This window comes from Hyposmocoma kahamanoa, unplaced genomic scaffold (genome assembly GCF_003589595.1).
Source record: "Hyposmocoma kahamanoa isolate Upper Pololo Valley unplaced genomic scaffold, ASM358959v1 192, whole genome shotgun sequence".
Classification (NCBI taxonomy): Eukaryota; Metazoa; Arthropoda; class Insecta; order Lepidoptera; family Cosmopterigidae; genus Hyposmocoma; species Hyposmocoma kahamanoa.
In genome coordinates, this window is record NW_020653719.1 from 13,529,088 (window position 1) to 13,550,862 (window position 21,775).

Consider the following 21,775-nt stretch of genomic DNA (forward strand, 5'->3'; position numbering starts at 1 on the left):
GGTAAGAGATTCAGTTCTGTAATATTACTTTCATATTATTTTGTTTTATAGTAATTACGTACTAGTTGTAAGGGAGCGAGATCTCCAAATACAAGTATTTTCATACTTAAAAGAAGGTCTCAACCGCTGACCAAATAACTGGTCTCAACCTTGTATGCAATTTGGGTAATATTTGAGACGAAATAAAGTTTTTTTTTTTTGATAACTATTATTTCGCCATTGTTCTTATAAAACGTAACCACAATAAACTATGGCTCGAATTGGTGTGCTTGCGAGGTGGCGTTGTACTGTGCATTGTAATTTGGAGATCCCCCTAACTTAGGCCATTAATCCTATGAGAAATTCTACGAGGGCAATAGTGGCCACAAAAAGAGTTACAATTTGCCGCACGAATATCCCTATTTTCACGAATGAAGGTAACGTATACGTTTAACGGGAAAAGTTATTTCAGTGTTATTACAGAGCTCGCTTGGGATTTTTTATGTACAGACTTAAGAACACGTCGTCTTCTTCCTATGTTATCGTTGGTTTATTCTATATTATTGCATTCCAAGCTGACCGCGACTCTAGTAGTCCTCAAGTATTTTGTTTATGCTACCAAGTGACGGAACGAACACGTCGTGCGCCTGATGGTAAGCGACACGCCTGTCCATAACAGTTGCAGTGTCACTCAGAGCTTTAAATACACATAGATCTGAGGGGCACTGCCACTGCGCCCATCACAATGAGACATAAGTTGACAAGTCCCATGTGCCTGTAATTTCACCAACACCCTTACCCTTCAAAACCGGAACACAGTAATGCTGACATTACTGCTTGGCGGCAGAAATAGCTAAGGTGGCAGTACTTACTTAACTGCCTCCGTGGCCGAACGGTTACCATACCGGACTGCCACGCAGAGGTCCCCGGGTTCGATTCCCAGGCCGGGAGAAATATTTGTATGGCCTACATTTATTTCTCTCGTGAGTTTGGGTGTAATTTGTGGTTGTCTATGTGTGTGTCCATGGCACCCGCGACACAGGGTTTCCCTAGTGCGGGGCTATGTTGAGTGTGTGCGTTATTATTATTATTATTATTATACTGTTATACTGTTATTATACTTCCCTGGACGAACTCTGTTACAAGGAGCTCTATTGCTACTAAAATTAATTTAATTTTCTCTTACCTTCTATATTGGAATTTGGGACCAGGAGAGAGGCCGTCCATTCGGTGTCGGGAAGTGAGTGCGCCTTACAGCTCCGTAACCAAAGAGGAGATTTGATAGTCTGCTTAGAGTCGACAGCTCAGCGGTGGCAACCGTTAGTAGAGCACGACGGCAGGTGAGCGTGCCTACAGCTCCGGTACCTATCCGGTACCTACCCGTGGTGGCTCACCTAAGGCCTTACAGAGAACCGGATGAAGTCCATGCAAACGGGCTGATCTGGGGTTAGGACCTGAAATAGATGGTCCCTGCGGGCAGGTCATAGTGCCCTTATCGTTTACTTTAAGTGTCGGTAGGGAGGGTCACTATAATCAAAACTAATGTAGAAAGATAATGGGGCTGTCTTCCCTTCTACTAAGAAAACTGTTATGTCACATCATATGCTCAAACATCTTTCCATTGCGGTTTTATAATTCCTTTGTAACACTTTCTCATGAGCTTTTATTTCTATTCATAATTGAAAAACTTGGGAGTTTTTGAGGGAGACCTCACATGTTCTATATTTGAAAGAAAAATATTTTTTAAATTGAATTAATAAATGTTTTGAACAAACAAATGAACTAACTATTAAATGAAATCGAAGATGTTCTCAAGAACACTGGAACATTCGATGTGGTCAAGTTATGGATTGTTAACTTCGTAAGAATAGGACATATAATAACCAGAGATAAATAATCAACTTAAGCAAGTTCGTTAGTCGGATATAAGTCAGGCTCTTTCTACAGGAATATATGCGTTGCTTTGTACAGTAAATACTGAGTTAGTCACCCTCTTATTGCCGCGGCTGGCACTATACAAAGTATCTTTATACATAGTGACAGTAAATATAAAGATACTTTGTGTGGTGCCAACTACAGTTAGTGTCCTTTATGTTAATAGTTTCTGTTTTATTTTTATTTATATTTTATGTTTTGTTTGTGATTTTGTTTTGTAACTATTCATTTGTGTGTTACCTGTGCTAACCCTTCACAATGACGCCGCATACCAACAGTGATTGTGAAAGACCAGTGAATCATTAGTAAAATTCCCAAAAGTGCAGTGTCGAAATTAAGATTAATCCATGTAACGGTTTAGATAACACTCTCGTTCAATCGCTGAAGCGAATTAGCATAATTAGTTTTAAGGCAAACCTATAAATTTAAACTATAACCTATAAACCTATAAAACCTATAAACTTTCATTAATTAAAATCATATAAAAAGACACAAATCGCCTTTTTAAAAAACCTGCTTCCGGCGACTAGTTTCGTAATTGGCGCAGTCGGTAGGATAGTCGCGAATAGGACCGAGTGATCCGAAAATCGATCGCGCGCGTATGATAGTCGTTTCGTTAACTGTCGACCATCTCTACGAATCTACGAGAAGAATCTTGCGTTGAGGAGCATCAAAAAATCGATGGGTGAAGTTATGCAGCGACTACTGTAAGTCATAGATATTAGTACCTAACACTTTCCTATTGGTTGCTGTTCCCAATCATCCTCTATATCAATATTAGTAAGTCTGTAGAATAATTACGTAGAATTTTAGTATAGTTTAATTAATAAAAATCAACATTACTCGCACACGTAGAGAAAGAGAGGATAGTAAGCCTCATCCTCGTCAACATATTCTATACAATCTTAGATTAGGTAATTTAGGACATATCCCGGAAGAGCCCGACGAAATGTCTCAAAACAACGAGGAGGGCGTTAAGATTTCGACGGAAATTCTCACATATTAGTTAGATTTTTAGACATATGTGACAAACTAGTTTCAGAATATACAGGTACGGCCCCAGACCATGCTCTGTCTAATGCGACTTTGCTTAATGATATTTTAAATAAAATCACTGGATCCGCAGCCCGTACGTTAGCTACAAATGGTATTCCTAACAGTTGGGCAGGAATTCGTCAAACCTTGATGAATAGTTTTTCGGGTCATAGAGACGAATGTTTAATTTATACCATTGACTTACAATTATATGGACGTCGGGTCCGCGCTAAAAAGTGTCCGAACTTATAGGGCGTTAAAATCGTATACAGAGCGTCATTCGCTTTAGTCTTCGTTTGTTCGACTGACAGCGAAGCAAGCAAAATTAGACAGTACTGCGATGACATTACAATTTAAATTCAGCTTTTCCATATTCCTTTACATGTCACTACGTTTAAATAGGTTCACTTGGGACATTTTTTTCGTGGTTTTTGTATTAGACCCGTCGTCCATTTATTTGTAAGTCAATGCTTTATACAGATTTATCCACACTTACCCAAGGTACCGACAGTCTCCAAATCTTTTATGAAAACGTGCAGAACTTGCTCAGTACCGTAATGACGTATGTCCAATTGCACGAAAATGTGAGTACCACATTCGATGCTAAGCGGCAGCTATACAATAAATTAGCGCTACAAACTTACACGCGCGGATTGAAAGAGCCAATAGGGTCGAGAATTAGATGCATGAAACCAAACACAATTGGAAAGTATACACAGGAGGAGCTGAATGTTGTTTACTTTCAGAATAAAAATTGTCAACCCAATAATGCAAAAATATAAGCCCCTTTCACTGTGAATAATCAACCACTTTTCAACCCACCTTAGACTTTTCAAAGAGAAATAAACTCTTTTCCACAAAGTCCTGTGAATCAAATGACCCCTAATTTCACAATTTTTTCACTCTACGCGAGAACCGTAACGAACCACAGTTTATACCCAGACCTCAAAGGTTATTCCAAGGATCCTTTCAAGACCCATCAAGGACTCAACAAGCAATGAGAGTCATACCTCTTTCAAATACCATAACGAGACCCTACCCATAACGAGACAAATCAACATGAATGAGTTCCAAAAATTACTATTACCCGACGAAACGTGTGATTACGACTATGAGACGAACATCGACCCCAACCAGTACTTGCCCACTGAATATTACCTCGAAAATGAAATTTCAGAAAACGCCGAAGAAAATGATAATCAAAATTTTCAGTTGGATACAATTTTAGACAAAAAATAGAACTCAATCTACAAAGTAAGAGAAAACTACCGTACATTCAGATACAACACCCAAATTTAAAATTGCTTATCGACATAGGCGCTAATCAATCGTTTATTAGTCCTGAAGCCGTCGAACAATTTTATTCTCACACGCCATTGCAATATGATCCATTTATAGTTACAAACATACATGCAACTACTCAAAATGATTATTCTATAAGGATCCCTTGCTTTTTCGAGTTTAAAGATCAAACTTCCGTGAAAATGTTCGTTCATAAATTTCACGATCAATTCGACGTTTTGATCGGATGCGACCTTTTAGAACAATGGCAAGCAAAAATAGATCTTCAGACACATACATTAAACACCAAATTTGCGACGAACCCAATTCACATGTATGACTCACACACAATAAATACATTTGAAACAAATATTCCAGCGCAATCTGCCCTAATAATCGAAGTACCAACTAATATTTCACAAGGAGATATACAAATAGATCAGGAAGCTATTAATGGTTGTAATATCACGGCATGTCTTTCCACCGGGCAAAAGAATCAGATAATGTTCGAAATTACTAACCCTACTAATAACGACATAATAGTGAGCTTCGACAAACCTTTATATGTACACATCTACAACGGACTGATATATAATACCGCACCTGCTGACAATGGCAAGGGCGCGCAATTCCAAGAAATCTTATCGCGGCTACGTACCGATCAGTCGAACATGGAAGAGAAGGCAAATCTTTTTTCTATCTATAACCGCTCACGCGATGCGGTCCTCCTACCGCAAAATGGCGGCTATTTGGTTTCGCAAATTAGAAAAGCATTCAGTTTAAATACAAGTTTTTATAAATAAAAATTATTATTGTGCATTGCTAAATAAATACCCTCCGTACTACCAACAAAAACATCTCAAATAAAATGCAATAATACACCGCAAATCCTGCACTTAAAAAGCACTAATTAAATTTTTGGTGTACTTGGATAAATATGATAATATTCCGTCTGAGTGGTTCTAACGTTAACCAAGAAATTACTTCTTAAAGTATAATTTATAAACATTCAGGGTAAACTTAAAAAAAGGCTACTTAAGGTATGTTTTTAATAAATAAACACCGAAATCACCAGCCCAAACAATAACACACACGATTGTCGTGACGTATTTTTGAAGTTGTTTATTTTTTTAAATGACAGATCCAGGAATTAAAAGCTTTATGGTTTGCTAGAGTAGTTACCGAAATAGCAATTAATATTAGTTATTTTACCTGTTATAACTTCGATATCCGATAAATCGGTATAAAATGATCACCGGCACCTCTAGGTGTGGTATGCGTGAACGGCTGCATGTATCGCGTGAGCGGTTATGGAATATTCGGACATATTTTATTTGGAAAACGAGCCTTTGACCTTTACCAATGAAACAAAACACGAAATTAACAACCAAGACTTGTCTTCAACAGTAGTTAATATTTCTGACTCTGAATCGACAGTGACAGCCCCGGACGACAGGCCAATCATTAGCCTATCCTCAACCGATACCGCGCCGAGCCAGCGAGCTCTAAGTAGTCCCGTCTCTGTCCTTAACCCCGACCCAGATGCACACGTGACAGAAACAGTACATACATCGGTAGAAGATTCTATACTCAACATACACATAACAGAAGACCCATTGAACAAATTTAAACGACAGCTTTTAATAAGGCTAACTAACAGCCCCATTAAAGCCAACCCTAAAATAACTCATCCCTTTCAAACATTTCCAAGAACCGAGGTAGAAATTTCTGAGAATGGTATGGAACAAGAAATTATCTCAATTGTAAAAAAATATGCTGATCTAAAATTACGTACTGCAATACTTATTAATACCATTCCGGAAAAATCAATCCCAGAGGTATTAATGAAACATTTTTATCTCTAGAGATACTATAGAGATCTATAGAGATATTTTTGGCCCAAATTAAAGGAAAGCATAACGTGTTTCATCAACGAATGTTCCATGTGTAATCGTGCTAAATACGATCGTGTGCCATTATGTCCTCAATTTTAAATTGTCCCTCCGCCTACTAGGTCGTTCGAGTTAGCACACGCGGATGTACTAACAATAGAATTAGAAAAATACCTAACAATAATTGACTCATTCTCCAAGTATAAGGCATATCGCCTCCCAGATTGCACCGCTCCGAACATAGTAAAATCCCTATTGTCATTTTCAACACACCACGGATTTCCACTTTCTCTCACCACAGACAACGGCAATTATTTAAACTCCATTAGATACAAGATCATACTACTGCCGATGCCCCACACGAAAATGGCACATATTGAACGATTTCATAGCACCTTGCTAGAGCATTTAAGATTATTAAAACTACAACATTTAAACAAGTCTGCCCAAAATTTAGTTCCCTACCCACTAATTGAGTATAACAGTTCTATTCACAGTTTAACTAAATGTAGGCCTTTCGACATTATATCAAGGCATTTCGACCCAAGATACCCAATTGATGTAGAATTAACAGAATCTATATTACAGCAATATTTACAAAATCACCGTGATCGAATGAACACAATATATCAAATCATACATAAATCATCTTTGGTCGAACGCGAAGCTATCATGTCCCGTCGTAACCTTGACTGTGAACCCGTCACTAATTACGAGCTCGATCAACAAATATACATTAGAAACCCCATAGCACAAAGACAAAAATTAGCCACACGATCCACACAAGATAAGGTTACTGCTAACCATCCCATCCACATCTACACAGCCAAGAAATCGAAACCTCTAGCTAGAGTCTGCATAAAAAGGACTAAAAAGACTAAACCGACATTGTTACAGAGAACTGATTCTCGTCAGGACCCTGAGCCTGGACCCAGTACCAGCCGACCACCTGACGGGGAACATCATACGACTTAACGACTTGTCTAACGGACCTGGATTACTACTTCAACTTAGGCAAAACAAAAGTCATATCTCACCAACATTCCTTTCCACAAGAAATACACTTCGATGAAATACAAAATCAAACTAACTCTCTTGAAACCCAGTTAACTGACTCTATCAGCCGTTTGTCTAAGAAAAACAATTTTATTTTCAAATTTCAATCCCTTCACCTCTTTAGTAAACTAAAACAAATAAAATCACACCTAGAATCATTTGAACCTAAAAGACAAAGACGTGATCTAATCGATCCCTTGGGTACGATTATTAAAAGTATAACAGGTAATCTGGACCAAAATGACGCTCTAAGATTCGAAAACGCTATCAAAATTTTGCAAAAGAATGATCAAGCACTATCAGCGACGTTAAACAAACACATTAGTTTATTTCAAGATATTGTGATGACTATTGAACATACTCAAACTCTGAACAACATAAGCCATAATCAACAAAAGCTTACGGAAGCTATTTCTTATCTTATGAATTCCTCAAATGTAATACAATATATTAAGAACATGCAACTTTTCAACGCGATTTCCGAAAATATTCAGGAGCTTTCTTTAGAAATAGATAGACTAGAAAATATTTTAGCATTTAGTCATACTCAATCTATGCACCGTTCGATACTATCTATTAAGCAATTAGACAACATAGTAAGTAAATTAAGCACTTTATATAATTTGGATCAATTTCTTAACTTAGATACTCTTTAGAATTACTATGATATGATTAGCTTAGGTTCTTATTTCATTGATAATAAAGTGAAAAAAAAGTGTTCGTCTTAAAATTTGCTATTTTATCTTCAACAACTTATAATCTTTACCGACTCTGCCCAGTCCCTAATAAAACTTCCCATATAATTTTGCCTCCATTTCATAGCAACCAATTCCAAGGAATTCGTGTACATAGAGGCAGAATGCTCGAAGGTGAACACCAGGAACATCTGCGAGCAGAAATTCACCCATCAAAAACGCGCACATCGAGACTGCATCTATCATCTCATATACCAGCGCAAAATAGAAAATCTATGTCACCCAACACTGGCAACTCTCTTCAAAGATGCACTACTGGAACTCGACAGTCAACATTACATCATGCCATTCCCAGAAGCCACAAAAGTTCATATGTTCTGCGAAAATGAAGAATATCGCTCACTGAGCGACAGTTACTTTGGAACGGTACCCAAAGATTGCAAAATTACAACAAAAGATTTCACAATCATTAATGCTGATGACAAAATTCGCGGTAACGCCGTCGAACTGATGTCAATCCCAACAATTACCACACCACTTATTAAGAACTTGCCACACTACAATTTCGCAACGACTAATTTGGACAATTTGCACAATAGTCAACATTAAGTTCTTATGGAAGCCCCGAAGAAAGATTAATAGCGTTGATCTTTCAAATGTATATACAATACTATATATAATATAAAATGTATAGACAATACCGTTGTACATCGCTCTATTAAGTGCAGCTGTACTTAGTATTTTATAAATACTGCGACACCGTCGCCGCCGTCAGATACAAATTACACAAACAAACCCTGAAACCAATATAAGGACTACGGAGATCCCCACACCCATGGAAGCTGAAAGGACATCTATGGAAGATCGTCAGGCCGCAATATTTGCTCTCAACCTTTGCAAATAGTTGCTTGTCTAGGAGAGAATGTGTCACCGGGTTAGCACACCCTTCACAATGACGCCGCATACTAACATTGATTGTGAAAGACCAGTGAATCATTAGTAAAATTCCCAAAAGTGCAGTGTCGAAATTAAGGTTAATCCATGTAACGTTTTAGAGAACACTATCGCTCAATCGCTGAAGCGAACCGGTCAATTAGCATAATTAGTTTTAAGGCAAACCTATGTAATATTTTCATTAATTAAAATCTTATAAAAGGACACAAATCGCCTTTTTAAAAAACTTCCTTCCGGCGGCTAGTTCCGTAATTTGTGTTTAACGTTTGAATGTTTTATTATGTTTTTGTTTCTTTTGTGGTAAACAAATAAATATATTTTCTTTCTTTGCGTGTCTAGATTGTCAGATAAAATCATTAGGCGTTATATTTGTAGACGTAGATAAGTGTAATAACCAGAGATAGGCAGACTATATTTTGCTTGAAGTTCAACAATATATGGAGTGGATAATACAATACCTATCTCTGAAATTCTGGAATGATTTTTTACTTACACTAACAAAACTTTTCTTCTAAATACGTATATTAAATTGCTGGTAACAAATCAAAATGCAATAAAATAATTGCGAGATTTGTAAGTGAGGTATTATTTCACTCTATCTGTATTACGTTCTTCAAGTTTAGCGAAATATATGTCTTTAACATACACGATATATGTATATATATGTTATATATATACATATATCGTGATATATGTTAACATACACGATACTACTTTTCCTTAACTAAACCATGGAGAATCAATTGACCTGTCTGGTATGCTTGTATACGATCACCGAAATCGGTATCTAATGGTTTGATTTAGAACCTCAAAAAAACAGAGTAACTGATCTTTAAGGTGGAAACCAAATTGATGTTCTTTTTTCCGCTTGTTGTATTCAATGAGCCTCTTGGGAGATGGCACCAATATAATAAATAAATACCTTGGACATATGCTGACTGAAGATCTTAGGAATAATGCAAATATGGAGAAGGAAGGCAGTGTTGTCATTTCGAGCGAACAAGCTGGTCCGCAGATTTACACGATGTACAGTAGCAGTCCCATATCTTTCGATATAAGTTGTTTATGGGACCCTCCATATCAGTCTTTTAGTTATACGGGAACGGCACTGTAACATGTGCAAGCAAGCCTACACAGGGACCTTATCAGTCAGGTCCTGACCTCATATCAGTCCGTGTGCACAGACTTCATCAGGTTCTATCCCGGGTGCACGTACGGCGCCCTCCTTATTTTCCAGATAGGTACCTGAACTGTTGGGACGCTCACTTCTCGTTGCGCATTTCGCAATTACGGATGCCACCGCTAAGCCATTGAGTCTAAAGTCCACTATCAAATGTCCTCTTTGGTTGTCGGAGCTGTCTGCATGCTCACATCCCGACGCCGAAACGTCTCTTAAGCTCCCTGAAACCTACGCGACTGGTGGAACCGGAGAATATCAGCATATCCTCTACTAGCTCTTGGGGCTAGTGGCAGAGATATCAGTCGCAGTGTCCTGTGGCAATGTCCGGACATAGCGCACCTACTCGCCTGAGGCCCTCGTCTAGAATGCTACTAATACGCGATAGCTGCGCAGGGTGAACGCCCCGGTACCGGGGCAGACGCACTTATCTCGACGGCTAACCACAAACCCAGGGGAGATGTACAGAAGCAGTTAAAATAACGCAATTGAAAGCGTTCTGCACTTTGACGCGGTATGGCGTGAAAAACGAACTCCCTTATAGACAGAGTGCTTAGCAAAAGTGGAATATCTTGAAGTGTGGAGTATCTTGAAGATGATATCTAAGTAAGGATACGTTCACATTTTACCCAAATTGTGTACCGAGATACAATCTATATCACAAAATTACTATAATTGTATAGGAAAAGATCCATTAATCGACATCTTTTTATTTTCAATTCATATTGCTGAAATGTGTAATCAAATATTATAAAAATAAACGATACTGTGTTCAACGAAACGCGCATTGTCTTGATTTGACAGCTGTCACAGTAGCTACTACGTTGTAAAATACGTCAGACACCAATCGTTAGTAGTCGAGAGAATTTCCGCAAGAGTGAATACACACGGCGACTTTAGCAGCGATGCAAACGCGCCTTCGTGAAACGCGCGATTGCATCGCTACACTTGCGATTCAAAGGTGGCGATATATAGACTGCATCTATACAAACACGCGATTGCACCGCTGCTTAGAATCACGCCCGTATGTAAGGGTAGACGATTAGGGACCGCATTGCTAAAAGTCGTGTGTAACCGCTCTAAAGAATAGCCAAAATCAGTGACGTATATATCAAAAACACAAATAGCAATACTCTAGAGACGCGAATCAAACATTAATAATCTCTTTGAAGTTGACGTGTCGACCGCGTCTTTAAATAACATAAATAGGGTTCAACAGCTTGCAGCTTAGTGTTTTAGTCAACCTTATTAGACATTTTAATAATGTAATGAATATGTTATAAAAGAATAGTGGATATTTATTACAGACCTGCAAAAGAGGAATAGACCTTTTTAAAAAAATCCCTAAAGTTGGATACCGACCATTTGAAGCGTAGTCATTGCCATATATAATAATTTTAAGTAACAGTGGAGCTCCTGCGTTTAGAGTTACTGCGTTCCGGTTTGAAGGGTAAGATTGCTAGTGCAATTACGGGCTCATGGTACGTGTCAACTTATGTCCCAGGGTGTCAGGCGCAGTGGCAATGCCCTTCAGATCTTTGCGATTTAAAGCTCTGAGTGGCACTCCAACTGCTATGGACAGTCGTGTCGCTTAACATCAGGCGCACGACTTTTTCGTCACTTGGATTATAAAAAAAAGTCGTTTACATGTTTAAACGATAATTTTGAGTGGACTGAGACTGTACCTGTACCTTGTGATTGTTAAAGCCTGTGGGCTAAGATTTACTAACACAATTGACTGAAATGTAAATAAATAAATTATTAAAATGTCGTAGACCACCGTACAAGGGCCGTAGTATAAAACATATTTGATTAAAACACAACATGGAACACACAGACATTATTTGTTTTCATACTTTGACATTTTGTTTATTTTCACGGTGAGGGATATGTCGGGTAAACATGTGATTCGATATCACGTGTCAGATATAAATGCCGTGATATAATCGATCATGTAATGATATATCGATCATCAACAAATATCTATTTTCACTTGGTATAAAGGCATTTGATACAATATCAAAGGACATAATGAATAAGTGTTATATAACAACAAGAAGTATAAATTTCATCCTGTATAATAAACCTTAAATAGAACAAACATCGGATATAAGGATTATGTAATGTAATGCATTAATGGTATAAGTATTACCAGTATATTATATTAATTATGTCTTTTTATGATCCCAAGTCTCTTCTGATCTTTCAAATCTGATCTGTGGGGCACTGCCACTGCACCCGTCATTCAGAGACATAAGTTGGCAAGTCCCATATGCCTGTAATTTTACGTTCACTATGCTGACTTTCCTGAGAAGAGCGAGCAAGAAACTCTAGGGATTGCTCTTTTCAGATAAACTTAAATGCTATGGAATACACTTTGAATCATAATTGGGTGGATCTAGACTCATGACAACTTTCCACACATCTTTATCTAACACTTAAGGACCGTGTCGGGCGCGAGCCGTGTCCGAATCATCCGAGTCTCGGACGTGCTGCATATTCATATTCACATTAGACCGTGACGGGCGCGAGTCATGTCCGAGGCATCCGAACCTCGGAGGCTACTCTCGATGTCCGTCCGACATCCGTCCGAAACAATTACTGTCAAATATGTAATAATCGACAAAATTAAAAGACAAGTATCCAGTATGAAGCTTCATTCGCATCACGCGTCTTTTCATTTGGTCAAGTATTGCTTATTTGGCAATTGTTTCGGACGGATGTCGGACGGACAGATCAAGAGTAGACCCCCTCGTGCGTGCCGCACGATCTTAAATTAGTCAAGTCAGTGCGTAGGATGCGGTTTACGATCCAATAAGAACGTAGTGTTATATCATATTATAAAGCATTGGGTAATTTCTTACGCACGCAATTAATTTATCATCATCGATTTTTTAAAAAAGAACACCTTCGTCCTTAATTCTTCAATTTTGTAATATGACTTACTTGACGTATACAATTCCCCGTATAAGTATCTTATACCCAATGACACCACATAAGAATATCCATGTCAAACATTGACTTACAATTATATGGACGTCGAGTCCGCGCTAAAAAGTGTCCGAACTTATAGGGCGTTAAAATCGTATACAGAGCGTCATTCACGCTTTAGTCTTCGTTTGTTCGACTGACAGCGAAGCAAGCAAAATTAGACAGTACTGCGATGACATTACAATTTAAATTCAACGTTTTAGCTTTTTCATATTCCTTTACATGTCACTACGTTTAAATAGGTTGACTTAGGACATTTTTTTGGTGGTTTTTGTATTAGACCCGTCGTCCATTTATTTGTAAGTCAATAATGTCAAATGTGTTTTACATTATTGTCAACTCATTTAGACGTCCTACTTCTGGGCACAGGTCTCCTCTGAGGCGTGGGTTTACGCCACAGTCCGCCAATGTCATTATACCATGAATTGATTATATCTATTGTGCGTTATTTTGGTTAAAAAAATATGTGAACCGCACTCATGATTACTCTTCTCCCACTGGAACACTAGCGCTACATAATGAGTGATATTTTTTATTGTTTTTGTTTATACAGTATTCTCAGACGAACTCAACGACGAGCGTGTTAACCTTCGTGCCAGTTGCTGAAGACCACGATGTGTATCTGACCTGCAGAGCTGAGAACCCGAGGGTACCTTTGGCCGTAGTTGAAGATCGTTGGCTACTCAATGTTCATTGTGAGTATTTCTTGTATAACCATTTTTGCTTTAGAACTATGTTTTCTGTGTGTGTGTTTCCGACTTCAAAAAAAGAAAGGGGTTTTCAATTTGACTGTATGTATTTTTTGTTTCATACAAAAACGCGATAACTCCGGTGAACCCATTCTGTGAACTAATTTTGATGATTCTTTTTTTTGTTGGAAAGAGGGTACCTCCATTTAATTTTGAAAAAAACCATCCATTTCTAAGGGTATATATATTCACGCATAAGCCCTTATTTTTATAAATAGCGTCTAAATTTGTATATAAGGTGCAATTATTTTAATAGTTGATTTTGCTATACTCCAATTGAAGGCGTTTTTCTCTCAATATACTTTAAGAGTGAGCACCGATTTTTATTATATCCTGTGTTAAGTCTCGCATAGTAGCAAACTAGGTGATTAATCCGGTTTTGCGCACTTCCCGGTAACCGATTTCAATAAAACTTGGCAAATAGATACAATTCCACGAACTTTTGAGGTCGGTTTTTTAGTACTCTGTACTGATATTATGTAAATTATATTCAATATGGAAGGAGTGTGTTTGCTTAGAAAGTATTTATTCGATACTAATTGGAGAAACGCAAAAATTCACACATTTACAGCCCAGCTGTGTTTACAAGTCGTGGGCCTGATGGTAGGCGACACGCCTATAGTGTTATGTAATTTTCGAAAAATATCTGAAAAATTGTTAAAATATACTCGACTCATATTACGTTCTTCGTTTTGTTCACCTTTTAAAGTTTTAAGTCATGAATTATAAAATAAAATTGTTTAACTTGAAATATAAGGTCAAGGAAAAGTTCGTGGCGTTTTTATCAATAGCTGAATTTAGAATTGTATAACTTTATTAATACAGATCCTATCAAGCTGCATTATATAGTGTTTAAAAAGTGAGTGTCTGTAGATTACTACAAGTTACTAATAGTGACATTTGTCAATTTAGCGCAAAAGTAATAACGTTTTAAATATGAGCTAATATTCAGAAAAAATCGCTATATTGTGCAATATTACTTTGATCAAATCGTCAATGCTTCGCAGACTTGTGAAAATAGTTGTGGTGCTTATGGTGACGATGGTGTATCAAAATCAGTAGCTCGCAAATGGTTTGCTCGTTTTCGTTCTGCACATTTCAATGCTAAAGTCGCTCCGTGCTCATGTCAATTGTTGAAAGCGTCGATTAAATTCCTCAAACAATTTGAGAAGACCGGCACATTTTATCTTATGAAATTGCTGCAGAACTAAACATTAATAAAAAAAAAGTTTTACGACATTCGCATAAAGCTGGATGCCAAAAAGAAGCTCGATATTTTGGTACCTCATGGATTAACAGTGAAAAATTTTATGGACTGAATTAACATCTGCGAATCGCTGCTAAATTTCTGAAGAGATTTATAACGGGCAATGAAAAGTGGATGACACATGACGATAATGTGCAAAAAAAATCTTCTCCAACCTGGAAGAAGCTGCACAGACAGTGACAAAACCCGGATTGGCGCCACGCAAGGTAATGGTTTGGGTTTGGTGGCACTGGAAGGGTATCGTGCATTATGAGCTTCTCCAACCTGGTCAGACCATTGCTTCGACTCTCTACTGTCCACAACTGACACGATTAAAGTGCGTAATTGAAGTAAAGCAACCAGAGTTGACCAACAGGAAATCAAGACCATGCCAAACCACACACATCTTTAATAATTTGGCAAAAATTGACAGAGCTTGGCTGGAAAGTTTTGATGCATTCGTCTTATAGGTTGCCCCGTCCCACTACCATTTGTTTCGCTCTCCATAGAACTCTCTTAACGATGTGAAGCTGACTTTAAAAGAGGCCTGTGAAAATCACTTGGTTCAGTTTTTCGCCCAGAAATCCCAGAATCTTACACTGATGTCGTAATTGTTTTACCAGAAAAATGACAAAAGGTGATCGTTCAAAACAGCATTATATAGTTTAATAAAGTTTAATTATGAGAAAAATATGTTAATAAGTTAATGAAAAAACGCCACGTACTGACCAATTTTCATAAAGTCTCGTAATAGAGTTCAGTGTATGTCAAATGGGTTAACTATCAGTGGTCCGAAATGACATTTTCCAGAAATAACATTTGCTGGAATTTTCATGACCTCGAAAGTAACTTTGAGAGGAAAATGTTTTTTTCTTTTAAACCTAACTTAACCTAACCGTGTCTTTGCGATAAATATCCAATATATTCTGAAAGAAGAACGGTTCCCTTATCCGCTCACGCGATACATGCAGCCGTAGACGCATACCACACCTAGAGGTGCCGGTGATGATTTTGTACCGATTTATCGGATATCGAAGTTATAACAGGTAAAAGAACTAATATTAATCGCTATTTCGGTAACTACTCTAGCAAACCATAAAGTTTTTAATGCCTGGGTCTGTCATTTAAAAAAAATAAACAACTTCAAAAATATGTCACTACAATCGTGTGTGTTATTGTTTGGGCTGGTGATTTCGGTGTTTATTTATTGAAAACATACCGTAAGTAGCGTTTTTTAAGTTTACCCTGAATATAAATGTTTATAAACTATACTTTAAGGAGTAATTTCATGGTAAACGTTGGAACCACTCAAATGGAATATTATCATATTTATCCAAGTAGACCAAAAATTTCATTAGTGCTTTTTAAGTGCAGGATTTGCGGTGTATTACTGCATTTTATTTGAGATGTTTTTGTTGGTAGTACGGAGGGTATTTATTTAGCAATGCAGAATAATAATTTTTATTTATAAAAACTTGTATTTAAACTGAATGCTTTTCTAATTTGCGAAACCAAATAGCCGCCATTTTGCGGTAGGGGGAGCGCATCGCGTGAGCGGTTAAAATTCGGTTTTCCGTAAAACTCGAAAAAACGTTATTTCGAAAAAAAAATCGAGTTTGTGATAGGTTACCGTCAAATGTGGAAAAATACAGGAAAAATATTTATTTTCAAAACTGAAATTTTTCCGTGGCACAACACTATGCGTAAGAGTTGCACTGCCGCTCAAAGTCTGCTATCGCAAATATCTGAAGAGTACTGGCACTGCATCCCACCCTTAGACACAAAGTTGACAAGTGTGAATTTAGTTTCACCAGCGCGCTACCTTTCAAAACTGGAACGCAGCAAACTGTTTTATATATATATATATATATATTTCGCGAAATATTATTTGGGCCGAATTGAATTATCATATCATTCGTGAAGAATAGGACAAAATACTCAGTCGGCTCGGTTTGGCACGTGCCATTCGTATACCGCGTTCAGCTAGTTTTTCTTTTTGGGTATTCGCTAGCATCCTTCGACATGATGGTTGAAGCATTTGTAAGCGGATATGGTATGTTACTTACATGTATTTATTTTGCATGCTCCTTACTGGAATGTGACCAGGAGTCTGGCTATCACATTGTGTGTTTGATGATTCACGTTTATCGTCTTTTTATTATTACCTATTATCTTAACTTTCACTTTAATTATTTACACTTTAATTATATTATTACAATTTGTATTTTGTCTATTCTATTGTCGTTAGTACACTTTTGCAATTTATATACATTGTGTAACAAACCTACTTTACCAGAATATTATTTACTTTAAGTTCACTAAGAATCCGCTAGATGGCATTAACCCATTTGGCGTTATTTCTGAATCGCGGTGTTAAGATTTTCCCTCGAATGGTGACTACTATTAACACTATTTTGTTTATGTTGAGAAAAATCTAAGAATATCGAAAGCTCAGTAAGGCTAACCAAGAGTTGAGCCCCGTCTTGGAAAATGCAGCCCGGACCTTCTGATATTGACGTACGCTCATATAGGGTGAAAATCATAGTCTCGCGGAACGGGTTCCAGAAGTCGAGTCCCTTCTTGGGAACAACTGCCCGAACCTTCCACATATAGGGTCGAACTGTATTGGCGTCATACAGGTTGGAATTGTGATTGACGTAAATAAACCTTTTTTCTAACAACAACTTGGAGTTTTGACTTGGCTGGAGCGATGTAACATCATACCACGGTAGACAGAACCTCCCTCATTTACAATTTTGCATAATTAAATATTATTGTGTAATTTACATATTTTTCTTAACTATGTGTCTATCTCTAATATGACTATACAGGCTGTATATTTGAAAGTGAGACATATTCATACATGTCATAGTAAATCATGTTACTACTTAACATAGACTAAAATAAAATTAGGATATGGAATAGAACAAAAAATAAATCAACAAATGTGTTTTGGAGTGTGCATAGGAATAAACCGATTCCCTTTGCGTTTGATTTCGAGTGCAATGGGAATACTACCAAGCGAGCGCCGAGTGAGACAGCAACAATAGCAATGATTTCACATCGTCCTTCTTACTTTTTCGCGGGCTTAGGACCGACAAAGCACCTCATTTCTCTCCAAAATAAAAACTAAGTTACTCACCTACTCATTTACGTTATGATAGAAAAAGCTTTTATCAAAATGATTATGTTTTAGCTTATGTTAATTATTTTTTACTTGAACTATCATCGAAATGTTTTACGTACTAAAAAAGATAAGAAAATGTGAAATCAAATTATTTACAATGATTGATTTTTTAGTTATTTACAGTTTATTTACACTTATGTGGTACGGAGCAAGTGTTCAAAACGTCCACCGTTTTCCGCAATGCATAGTCTAGCATGGCATAGTAAATTATTGATTCAATATAATAGTTACGCTTTATCACTGACAGCTGATCCTGTCAACATTTTGGTATAAAATAAAGTAAGGCTATGACTAGTAGGATGCTGAAGTAACTAAAGCATTTGTGTTATCGATACCCGAGACAATATAGAAAAGTTCGTTTTCTGTATTGACCCGTCTGGGGATCGAACCCGAGACCTCAGAGATGGCAACATCGTGTAAACCGGTACGCTAGCCACAGGTCATCAATCTATGAACGGGTTAAGTAAATCTATACCTGTGCTACGAGTAAGTACTTATCCGTTATCAAATGGGATACTAAAAAAAACAAAACCTTTTTTTTTTCAAGAAAGTGTTAATGGTAAGTGTTAATTTTTTTAAAGATATTCCATAAGACGGCTGGGATGTCTTACTGATTTTCGTGGCAACTTTTATTATTTAACTGCTCGCGTATATTGTCACGTAATATTAATAAATATTGACACGAAAATCAGACAGATAACACTAAATAGGTATAAAATATATGGTGAAGAAATAAATAAGTGCTACACATGTGAATTGTACAGTGTACACGCTTCTATGATAAGATTCCGATTGATATTCAAAATTTGTCATTCACTAGGTTGCAAATTACAGAGAAACATAAACTTTACACACTGAAGGTGATTATACAGCTTCTGCGTTCTTGAGTGATAAAAATACGTAACAGTGACGCGTTTAGCTCTTGTTGGTAATATCTGTCTATGATGTTTGATATAAATATTGTAGATGACAAATATGTACAAATGTTATTTAAAAAGAGCAACCCCTTGTGTTTTTTTCTCATTCTTCTCAGGGGAATCTGCTTTCCGAATAAGCAGTAGACTTCAATCAATATGACGATAATGATTATAATTTGCTTACCTATGAAATAGAGATTATTTGACTTTAAGACTATTAATTTGGTTAAAGTTCTTCGTAAAACCGGAGGTTTTAATTTTTATTACCCTTTTAAAACTTCGGCCAATGTCACACTCTCAATAATAAAGTGACGAAATGCGACCAATAAAATTCATTGGAAACTAATAAAATAAATTTATATAAAAATTACGCACTGTAATGAACGCAACCATATCGATACTTCGAACTTTTCTTTATTGCAAGTGGCATAGAGCTGAATTCAAATATTAAGTCCCCGTATGAAATCAAAGTAATAATGTATTGACCTCTGTACGTTGTACGCTGCAGGTTTTTTTATTTGTTCACTGTCTTCCTCTCTTTATTTTTCCTTTTATTTTCCCAAGATATGTTTATAACATTAATAATAAAATCGTTTTGATAGACGTACCAATACCTCATTTAAATGATTAAATTACTAGCTCATATTATGGGTAGTTTTCGGGTTAGTTTCTTGAACTAATTTCGGTGGCAGTTTTTATTATTTATGTATTCGGGTATATTATCGGGAAATATTAAATGATATTTCAGGTAATTAATAGTAATATTTGATAATATTCTAGAATATTAAAATAGAAAAAACACCGAAATTAGCTAGAGAAACTAACCTGAAAATTACCCATTAACAGTTTCATGCACAAATTCAAATTCGAAATTCAAAGGCGTTCAATACTCTACTTTACGTTATAACTTGGTAAAACATCTTCAATAGTGTATTAATGAAAGTTATTGATCAGAATTTCAGCAAAACATCTCAATACCACTGCTGACCCTGGCTCCCCTTTAAGGTTGAGCGAAACTACTATAACTTCTCAATTGGCATTCTATTTAACAACAAGTATTCAATATTAACTTGGTCGATTTCCCGGACTCCCACATCAAAACCTTTGTTCACGGATTATATAGCAATCACAAAGCAGAACTCCTAGTAGATTTTGTTGAAATATTGCTTCCATTGTCTGCTCTTTATCAACCGAAATTAGTCTTATTCCCGAAAATATCTGTTACTTACACAATCGAGGTAAACGTAAGGCATCGTTTGATTATCGTACCATTTACGAAGACTCTGTTTTAGGTAGAAATTTCTAACAATCCGTGGGACTTTGGTTATGTTACAATTTCTCTAAACATCTTTTTGTTTATAAATTCCTCGAGCAACTTAGCTTAGAATTTTAAAGGCCAAATTATGTGTTTCTTTAGAATAAATATTCTTGTTAAATTCTGCTAATTACGTCGGCAAAGATCAAAGTTCTACTAATTGTACAACGCTTCATTGTACCTTATAGGTATTCCTTGAGATAACATTTTATTTTACTATGTGTAAATATTGGTACATTATTTATGTTTGGCTGTTATAAAAAATAGCTTTAAATAACAATTTTAGTAAAAAATATTTTAATATTGTGATAGCATTTTTGTAAGAGACACCTTAAGTAAAAAAAACTTTTTTGACATTATCTTGTTAAAATTTCACCGTATATAATGTGGCCATGTGAATATGAAGCAGTAGCCGTGTTACGAACTCTACATATACCGAATGATCGCATGCCCAAGACGAGGTAATTCAAATTCGTCGCATTTCTAGCTCGACGTGTTATGTACAATCAACGATAGTAGGTTAAGAGGGGAAGATGAATATCTAGACGAAGTAGTTTAAAAAAAACAATGGTTGCGTTTCTGTATTAGGACAGGATGTTTCAGGGATTTAAAGATTCTTTTATGACAGCAAGTGACTTATTGAAGTGATTGTATAAAAAAGAATATAATAATAAAACAGGCGGAGAAAATTTGATCTGACATTGACAAGCGCCCGATGTAACTAGCGGGACAGTTGGCGCTACGGCGTGTCGTTAAACAACTGGGAAATTTTCAAGTTTTGGGATAAATGTGAATTGAATAACTATAGGGCTTCAGTTGGAAACCAAAATTTAGCAGGTTCTATGTAGTATTTAAAGAAACATATTTCCATTACAAAAATTATGTTCAAAGTTAGATAATTTATTCTTAAATAATAATTTGTTTTGGCCTTTTGTTTTAGCCTTTTTTCAGGATTTTATTTCATCGGATAAAGTATATCCTATTGTGTAACGAATTAGCACATTCTTTAGATAATATCCTCAGGTGTATCGTATATTTTTTGTAAGACACGTATTTAATAGTAAAGACCTAAACCATTTGATCTAGCAAAACAGTTTTTCTCGCTCCAGTGACTCGCCTTAACTCGCAAAAATGTGAAGGGAACTGCGACTGCGCCAATCACCCTGAGACATAATTTGACAAGTCCCATGTACCTGTAATGTCACCAGCACCGTTACACTTCAAAACCGGAACGGAGTAATGCTCACATTACTGCGTGGCGGCTGAAACTTAAAATCTCATTGCCGTTCTCTTTTAATTATTAGAACTAATGAATTTACACACACACACACACACACACACACACACACACACACACACACACACA

The 21,775-nt window shown here is 36.6% G+C and overlaps 1 protein-coding gene across 1 annotated transcript in view; it reads left to right on the forward strand.

Annotated features, from left to right (window-relative positions):
- Positions 1-21,775, forward strand: part of LOC113226697 (hemicentin-1-like) — a 160,788-nt gene that overhangs the window by 65,786 nt on the left and 73,227 nt on the right. The window contains exon 6 of the mRNA XM_026459418.1: positions 13,549-13,690. Coding sequence (XP_026315203.1) covers positions 13,549-13,690 — 142 coding nt within the window. The remainder of the gene's footprint in view (positions 1-13,548; positions 13,691-21,775) is intronic.